Genomic DNA, 9951 nt, shown 5'->3' with positions numbered 1-9951 from the left:
AGAACATATTACAATATTTGAACATATCAAAATTCTAACATGAACTAGAACCATTGAACATTCAACATAATAACATACTACATATCCAATAATAATAATCAAAATTCACAATTCAAATAGATATCTAAGTACCCATTCTAGCAACAACACGTTGTGGAATGGGTACCCAACTACTGGGATGTCTTATGGATGGGTACTTTGAAGTTTAGGAGAGGGGTGCAAGTCCGTTATGATAATTAATCATAAATTGTAGTCATTGTCCTTTTGACAACATATGCCACCTCAGAAGAATAGCCATAACAAGGAAGTCAGTCAACTCACTCAAATGTTGCTTCCATATACCAACAAGATAATTTTTTTTTGTTATAATAATATGTAGAGGTACATGGTTCTACCAATTTGTCAAAAATAAATAAGCAAACACAGGAGTCCATAACAAGGAAGAGGTCTCAACCAAAGTTGTCGAATGGACATGATATAATACATCATAATCATTAATAGTTTCAATCAACTTCTCGCCAATAAGAGGCTTTGATCAATCCATCAAAGTGGATCACCCTTAAACATCACAGACTAAGTCAACTTTAACTATTTAACACTTTTAGTTTAGGAATCAAGCTTAGTGTGTGATGTTTAAGCCGTTCAATCAAAGTGCATCAGTAACAAAAACTTGAGAAACTTCACCCAATGTATGTCGACTAAAATAGATCCAACAAGAAACTTAGAAATTTGTATAAGAATCATCAACTACCTAAGATAAGTTTACAAAGATGCATTAAATCCAAAGCTCTTCTTTGCTATAAACTTGTATATTCACTAATTTCTATTGGAGTTTATGATTTTTTAAAATCTTGTTAATATGTGAAATCCACATTTGACTTAATTAACCTACTTGCATCAGAGGTTTAAAAACCAATGTTTATATAAAATATGCTCTTAAGTTTGAATTGTTTGGTAGTTGGAATTCGATGGGAATAGGATTGCCAGAATTCAGAAATTTAGCCTTTGGTTGTAAACTCGAAAAGTAGAATTAGAATTTATTAATTCTAATTTTAGCCCAAAATGAGCATATCAGAATTTCAACTTAAAAAGTGGAATAGGAATACCCTATTCCTATTCTATTTTTTTTTTTAAAACTAAATTTTACATCTGTAAGGTAATTATTAAAATTTTAAAAAAACTTATTCCAAAGAATTTTTTCAAATGTATTGAAAAAACCCAACTCCAAAACGACTCGTTAATGTTGTTTGATGGTCAAATTATTAAAATATTAAAAATAATTATTCCAATTCCAATTTCAATTCTTTCAACCAAACATAGAAGATGCTTATTCCTGTTGTTTGATGGTCAAATTATTAAAATCTTAAAAATACTTATTCCAATTCCAATTTCAATTCTTGCAACCAAACATAGAAGATGCTTATTCCAGCATTAGTGAATGTTGCATTCGACAATTCCTCAAACCGAAGTCTTTTTGGTTGTTAGAATAGGAATAGAAAATTTGAAATATGTTTTCTATTTTCTATTAGGTTCGTCAATTGAATAGGGAATATGAATACGTATTCCCATTTTGCCTCTAAAATGAACTTATACCCATTACAGAAAATCACTATTATTTGAATAGCTATTCCTATTCTTAATATTACATTCATATTTACACAATCAAACAGTTGTTAATGGGGTCTAGCCTTCCAATTACTGATATGAAAAGAAGCTATTCGATTTGGCCCGTGGCTATACAGCCACGAAAATGCACTTTCTTTACATTGCTTTTTCAAACTTTAAAAAAAAATCCAAGTCCTCTCCTTCGTAAGGAAGTGCATTTTCGTCCGATTTCTGCTATCCTAAAAAGACAAATGGAGATAACATTAAATATATGTAAACCTTCTTCAAAAGGTACAGCAGTATACACAATTGTCTAGGTAAACCCATAAATGCAGAAGTAAAGAGCCGAAGAAAACTAGGCTCCGACATGAATGACAATTCAACTCAGAGCTAAGAACTTCTATATATGCCAAGGGAAGGGCCAAACATTATTGCAGAGATCCATAGTTACTGAGCTTGTTATTAAACCGAATTCTTAGGTGAAGAGAATGGCATCGAAGCCAGGGATACTTACAGAATGGCCATGGGAGAGACTTGGTAACTTCAAGGTAAGCATTGTGTTTTCTTCTTTCTTCTTCTTTGAGATCATATTCCAAAATCTATATGGGAGTAAGGGGTTAAGAAAGTAGAGTTGTTACTGATTGTAAAGGATATTGCTGTTATGTAATGAAAATCTAGTATCTGCTTCTGGCCCCTCTGGTTGTGAAAGCAATTCATACAAATTTTCTAGGAGGACATGAAGCAGACAACATTAGTCTTGTGCTGCTTCTTTTGGCGGCAGTTAGATACCTTCATAATCAACTATGGATTAGTATTTCTCGCTATCAGAATGCAAGGAGCAAGCATCAAATACAGTCTAAAAGTATCCCCTTCGAACAAGTTGATAGAGAGGGACACTGGTAAGCTGTTCTTTAATAATTTTAAAAATCAGAATAATGTTATTTATAATAGATTTTCATATTATATACTTTTAGATAAGATTGTCTGTGATCTTATTAACATCAATATTTCGGATCACAATCCATCATCAAAATAAGAAAACTAAAAATATTAAGAATAATATTATTATTAAATTTGATTGTACATATAACTTTTTCATCTATTATCCAAAGCTATCTGAAATATTAATGAAAAACTTATTATATTGAGTCAGAAAAGTTCTGAAGATTGTTGTTTATAGTATAGTTTGCAGATTATAAGTGTTTACTTTCTATAATTAATGTTCATTTTCATTAATCATTAATAATATTAGATGTAGTTTTTGCATGTCCTTTTAAGTTGTTTACTTTTTACAATCGATGCATATTTATATTTATCTTTAATGATTTTAAATTTTCAGTATATATCAAATAATGTTATTGAATTTGATTGTTTGATTGTACGTCAGATCACACTATATGATTCATCATTAGAATGTTACAAAGTTTAGAAAAATAAAAATCAGCAAAAATGATCCCAAGCATTGATAGAGAACTCAAACAAAATCAAATAGAAAAACAACTACTAACCATTTTCCAATATGAATCTAAAATGTTGACATTTCCATAATCATGAAAGTGTTAGAAATTAGTGATTATGTAAAGTTCTAAGATAACAATTCTTCAGATCTTTCACTATCTGTTCATTTATATTATTACTTAATGACAATGTCAATTTAATTGTTTATAATTTTTTTATAATATCTTAATCAAACTTCATAATCCACCATCAGAAGAAAATTCTAAAAAAGAAAAATTCACATTATTAAATCTAAAAACAGCAACTGAATCACAAATGATAGTTTTATGATAGCCAAGAACGTTTTAAAGATTGGTGTTTATGTAAGATTGAGGATACTAAGAGTTTAATTTTTACAATGTGATGCAGGGACGACTATATTCTCCTCTACACCTTCATCCTCTACTTTGTTCATGCATACGTTCCAGGGGCCTCCAATATTCCTGTGTGGAACACAAAGGGCCTCTTTGTTATCAGTTTGGGTCATCTTGGACCAACTGAGTTTATTTATTACTGGTCACACAGAGCTCTCCATCATCACTTCCTCTTCACTCGTTACCATTCTCATCATCACTCCTCTTTTGTCACAGAACCCATCACAGGTAAAGAAATTCTTCCTTAATCTTGTGTCTTTTATTGAGTACTTATCTAAAAGAGTGAATGTGAAATGGGTTATTTATGAAAGATTGTATGTAGGTTAATTAGAAATGAATTAAGGTGAAGGCTACATTACAATGATAAATTGTGAATCTTTTATTCGAAGAGGTCTTAGATCGGAGTCTATTTCTTAGATCTGAGTCTATTTGAACTTAACACATAATAATCATTATTTTCAATAATAATAATAAAATAATATTTTCTAAGTTTCGACCCATAAATTATCAAATAAACGATTACAATAAATTGGGTACTGAAACACTTTGAATCTGGAAAGTTTTCCTTATCAAAATTGAGCGCTTAGTTGATGAATACTTGTTGATAAATAGTAAATCTATATCTATGAAAGATTATGTGCAGATTAATTACACATAGATTAATAAACTAATACTTAAATTTTGAATCTTAGAAAGTTTTTCTCTGATTCTTGTGAATCCTGTGCTTCTTAAAGAGTACTGAATGGTAGAATTTGAATTTTAGAAAGTTTTTTGTTTGAACCTTGTGATAGTTAAAGAATTCCGAGTACTGAAGTTTTTCAATCTTGTTTGTGTTCAGCTGTAGTGCATCCGTTTTTAGAGCATTTGATGTATGTTACAATGTTCTCATTTGCTCTACTGGCTACTCTCTTCACCAAGAGTCACTCTAGTGGATTAATATTTGGCTACATGATGTGGTTTGATTTCATGAACAATTTGGGCCACTGTAATTTTGAATTCATTCCCAATTGGGCATTCAAGATTTTCCCCCCTCTCAAGTACCTCATGTATACACCCTCGTAAGTTTCCCTACTTCTATCCAAAAGCTTCAATTTCTATGTAAAATAGCTATTGTGAATTTAATTTGGTGAGACATGGCTAATATTCGTATTCCACAGGTATCACTCTCTTCACCATTCACAAGTTCATACAAACTTCTGTCTGTTTGTGCCTCTCTATGATTACATATATGGGACGGTGGACAAATCGACCGACACTCTCTACGAGACTTCACTTAAAGGTCAGTAGAAAATACAGTTTGATCGATAAGATAGACTATATGTATAAATTGTAAGCTGTTGATTTTATGTTTTGTTTATGAAGTACAAAAAAGTGGTAAAGAAATAATATGTCTAGCATCTAAATGGCTCTTTTATCAATTGTATTATATCAAAATTGATGATGATTAGATTCTGAGGGTAGTATTGTTATATTTTGATGAGTACTATTGTTATGTAAACAGGACGAGAAGAAAAGGTGGATTTGGTGTATCTGACTCATGCAACAAGTTTGCTTTCATTTTTCCATTTAAGATTTGGGTTTGCTTCATTTGCTGCTAAACCATATTCTACTAAATGGTATTTGTGGATATTATGGCCAATTAGCAATGCCATCATGCTCTTTCTTTGGTTCTTTGGGAAAACTTTTGTTGCTGAGAAGAATCGATTAAATGATTTACACTTGCAAACCTGGGTTATTCCACGATACACATTTCAGGTGCTCATTTCTTCACTTCTTTTACTTCAAGTTTCTCACGTTATTAAGATGATGAAATGCTATTAAGTACAAGATTTTTGTTATCTTAATTATAGATGAAGATGAATGAAATTTAAAATGTCAATACAAAATATTTATGCAATCAAATCCAAAGTCTTTCCAATTAACTTTCTGCATTGAAAAATCCATGCCTATCAAGTATTATCTAATTTTCAATATTCTGATTATGGTCATGGATGCAGTATTTTATGCCTTCTGAACGAGCAAAGATAAATAAGTTTATTGAAGATTCCATTTTGGAAGCAGATAAAAAAGAAGTCAAAGTTATCAATTTGGGCCTCTTCAATCAGGTATCTTTTACTAACGTTTTATTAGTTGAATAAAGCATTTAGCATCTCTATATTTATGTGGAAAAAATGTATTTTACATAAACAATCAAGAAAAACAACATGTCTAAGTTTTTATGAGTAAAGTGGTTCACAACTACCCATCTCTGGTTATGGTACACCTAATTATGTCTACTCCATTTACAATGAGAGTTAGGTTCTTGTGAACTTCTTCTCATGACATTTGGGTCAATAAGTTTGACTTAAAATTGGGAAGTTGAATCATGGGACCAATATCATGTTTAAATAGTTGTCATATTTAAGATAGAATTAAGTACCATAACACTCCTCCTAATGATCATTACAGAATATCTTTAAATATCAATGAGCTAAATAAAAATCTAAATACAAAGATGATTTTGAATTTTAATAGATAAAAGGTGAAAACTACTACTAAGATGGTTTAATAATTAAAAATAAAATAAAAATTATTATCGATTTTATTCATGTTTATGTTTGTTTTTGTTATTTAGCTTTCTCTGAGTAGCATCGATTCTGAGTCGTCATCTTGTATATTCTTATTTCTCTTTGGTGAATAGATGTATAATGTTTTTAATTAATTGCAACTGATGGACATATTCATCACAATAATATTTAATGAGACAGAGTGAAGATCTTAATGGAGGAGGGGAGTTGTTCTTGAAAAAGCACAAAAACTTAAACGTCCGTATGGTAGATGGGAGCACTCTTGCAACAGCAGTAGTATTGAAAACAATTCCAATGGAGACAAGGGAGGTGTTCATGTGTGTTGGTAGGTCAAAGATTGGATCAGCAATTGTAAGTCCACTTTCTCAAAGGGGAGTCACAATTCAGGTACTAGTCTAGTTCAGGAATAAACCCAATTCATATTATTTAAATTTGTTTAGCTTAGTTTAGAATAGATCCAATTCATTTTCTTCAATTTTGTTTGAGTTTATAAATAGACCCAATTCATTTTCTATACATTTGTTACACGCCATATATTTAATGCTCGCATTGTTTCACATGACAGCTACTTACAGAATCAAGAGAACAATTGGATCAAATGAAATCAAATGTCCCATCTCAATTTCAACACAACATCATCCCTGTAAACAGCTATCAGGAGGGCAAGAATTGCAAGGTTGAAGCTTCCATATTACATGAATCTTTTATATTTTTGTATACTTATTTTGCTTCTTGAGTGGATTGAAAATTAAAAAAAAGTGAAAAGAGACCTGTATTTGATCTTGACAATGATGTGATGCAGATATGGATTGTTGGGAAAATGGTAAGTGGGGAAGATCAGAGGAAGGCACCCAAGGGAGCGATATTTATTCCCATTACACCATTTCCAATGCACAGGACTCGTAAGGACTGCATTTACCACAACACACCTGCAATGCGAGTGCCTTCCAACCTGGAAAATGTACATGCTTGTGAGGTAATGAGTTTGCATTCACATTTATTATGTGACAGAATGGTTGTGCGAGTAGGTGATCTAATTACAAAAAGTAGTAAAGGATGACAGTTTTTATTATCTTTATGATTGTTTGATCCTATCCACCAATGCTATAGTAGGTGATTTGATATCAAAAGCAGTCTGAAGATAATCTATGATCATGTCAACATTTGTGTATCTGCCATTCTTTTGTTGGTGGATCTTCTGAGTGTCATCAAAATATTTGTTTCAATATTGGTTGTTTTATTGTTATATTTTTTTTCACTTTATTGTTCGATCTTTATATAATTTCATTTTAAAAAGGGTGTATACACCTAATGTTATTTAATTGGAATTTTGTTTTCATTAAAATCTATGTTGATTTTTATTTGTTTAATAGTTTGGTCTAGTGAACATTATATTATTTTATTCAGGTATTTGTGAATTTGATTGTTTGATCTCATGGATTTGATTAAAATCTTTTATTTATAGATCAATTGTTAAATCTTTTTTTTATTAATAGATCTCCAATAAATGCTTTTCATTTGAAAAATTTTCAATGTCTTCATCTCTTTCACAGTTTGGTATGATGACTGTCATTAAAAGTTTTCATTCATTCATACATTCATCATTTTGACTCTTTGATCTTGTAAGGTTGTTAAAATCTAAAGTTGTTCTTGATCTCTTTAACAGTTTGATTTGCGAACATTGTCAAAACGTTTCATTCATACATTCATTGTTTTGATTATTGTTTTATCTTGTGAATCCAATTCAACATTTCTATCATATGGTCATTGTTTGACATTTGGTTTTTAAGTGTGTCATAAATGCTCTATTTTCACAAACTTGTTGGACGACATAAAAAAATCTGAACTTACTTCTTGGTCTATTTAACAATTTTATCTACTAAACTCATTAAACTATTTCACTCATTTGTTTGTTCTTTTGACTAGGTGATCTCATAAATGTCATTGAATTATTTCATTCACTCTTTAAACTTTAACGAAATTGCTAATTTTGTTAGTTTAAGATGTAATAGATACTCTTCAATCCTAAACATTTTAAATTAGTATTAATTTCAATTTTGGTTTGTTCTGAATTCAGAATTGGCTACCAAGGAGAGTAATGAGTGCATGGAGAGTGGGAGGAATGGTGCATGCATTAGAAGGGTGGAGTCAACATGAATGTGGACAAACTATCAATATTGAAAAGATCCACAAAGTGTGGGAAGCTACACTTAAACATGGCTTTCTTCCCTTCAGCACCTCACCTGCTCAACTGCAACTCATCTTTTAAGAAGTACAATATAATGATGTCAAATAGGAATTTTAAGAAGACATTTTAAATTAGTTTTTCTTGAATATGTCAAGTTTACAAATTTGTTATAAATGAGGAAGACCTTTTTATTCATATATGATGTAACTATTAGTAATAAATAAAAGATTTGTAATTTGTGTGCAAAATCAATTTGTCTTTGTCTTTTCAAATTTTCTGTAATCTTAACAATTTGTCTTTATTTTTATGCATTTTAAAATCTACATATACATCTCATTTCATTAAATATTTTTATATTAAAGTTGTACCTTACATTAAGCACAAGATCATTATGACATGTGCAATAAAGATTGTAAAGATCTGTATGCATAAGAGAAGCTAGTTATATTTTACTTGTTAGTGATAGATTTGTATATTGTTATTGGAGTGTATTTTTTATTAAAATATTTTAAATATGGATAGTGGAATTTTCTTTTTTTATAAAGAATACTAAATCTATTCATGATATACACATGTTGGCATTAAATCATGTTGGCATCCCTCTTTAATGTTAGGGGATATGTAACTAACAACACAAAATATTGTTTCACTCATAGAATCATAGACATTCTAGAAAATTCTCATCAACTATTTGGTCCTCTATCATTTAATATTGAAATGCAATCATCTATTTTTGGATGAGATGACAAATGTAAGTTGCTCTAGAATTCTTTGGTATAGTGGGAAACATGGAGTACTAGATTGTTGGAAACAAAATAAACATTATCTAACTTAGAGGAGTAAAGAAGACCCTTCTTGATGTTGTGTGAGTGCTAAAAGAATAATCCATAACTAAGTTACATCCTCAGTGTGTTTCAAATTTTTATTTGATAAAGCAAAAAAATTGCTTTACATTGTACCTTGAGATTGGAACAAAACAAATTCATCTACACAACTTGTGAGAGTATGGACTATAAGTGTTTGGCCTCCAAGAATAAAATAATAGCACCCATAATCAAAATCCCTCTTAAACATTATATATATTTGTATGGAGTGAGTTCATGAAGGTGGGGTCAAAAAATATGTCACTCAACTTTTTGTTCCCCAAAAAAGCATGGTGTATGCTACACATGGCACACACTATAAGATTTGGTGTCTCCAAGAATAAAATAATAGCACCCATAATCAAAATCCCTCTTAAACATTGGAGAAATTTGTATGGAGTAAGTTCATGGAATTGGGGGACAAAAAATATGCCACTCAACTTTTTGTTCCCCAAAAAAGCATGGTGTGTGCTACACATGGCACACACCATAAGATTTGGTGTGTTGAACCCTAAGCTTGGGCATACCAAGCGTATTTGGTGTGTCAAATGTTGCAATAAAATCATGTAGAAAATGGTCTACATATTGCACACCATATACATACACCAAATGTTGATATGCATGAAAGTTTTATCAAGTTTGTAAAGTTAAAGTGAAGCATACATATAAAGACTTATGTCAGTTAAAAAAAACAAGGTGATGTGCATGGATCTAGAGTTGCCACATAACTCCATGAGGGGAATTACTCCTTCACCCCCACAAGTCAAGTACTTCCATCAAACCCCCCATTAAATAAGTTGAAGGGAACCCTTGACCCCATGAGGGGTGCTACACCTCAACTCATCTAGAAGCACAAT

The 9951-nt window shown here is 30.8% G+C and overlaps 1 protein-coding gene across 1 annotated transcript; it reads left to right on the top strand.

Annotated features, from left to right (window-relative positions):
• Nucleotides 1-2038: 2038 nt before the first annotated feature.
• LOC149531717 (very-long-chain aldehyde decarbonylase GL1-4-like) lies at nt 2039-8479 on the top strand. Its single transcript, XM_089809060.1, has 11 exons — nt 2039-2153; nt 2284-2504; nt 3472-3704; nt 4315-4534; nt 4634-4755; nt 4978-5231; nt 5474-5581; nt 6224-6430; nt 6609-6719; nt 6846-7019; nt 8121-8479. The coding sequence occupies exons 1-11, from the start codon at nt 2094-2096 to the stop codon at nt 8310-8312; spliced, it is 1902 nt and encodes a 633-aa protein (XP_089665186.1). The 5' UTR covers nt 2039-2093; the 3' UTR covers nt 8313-8479.
• Nucleotides 8480-9951: the final 1472 nt, after the last annotated feature.

Source organism: Cupressus sempervirens, chromosome 11, assembly GCF_028749045.1.
Source record: "Cupressus sempervirens isolate cs-2001-9-10 chromosome 11, ASM2874904v1, whole genome shotgun sequence".
NCBI lineage: Eukaryota > Viridiplantae > Streptophyta > Pinopsida > Cupressales > Cupressaceae > Cupressus > Cupressus sempervirens.
The sequence above is the reverse complement of the archived record's forward strand: the minus strand, read 5'-3'. Positions and strand labels throughout refer to the sequence as shown.

Excerpts from the sequence above, each read along its gene's own strand:
- LOC149531717 (XM_089809060.1), top strand. The coding sequence starts at position 2,094 with ATGGCATCGAAGCCAGGGATACTTACAGAATGGCCATGGGAGAGACTT. Across the intron at positions 3,705-4,314 it reads TGTCACAGAACCCATCACAG|CTGTAGTGCATCCGTTTTTA; the intron begins GTAAAGAAATTC and ends GTTTGTGTTCAG. Across the intron at positions 5,582-6,223 it reads ATTTGGGCCTCTTCAATCAG|AGTGAAGATCTTAATGGAGG; the intron begins GTATCTTTTACT and ends TTAATGAGACAG.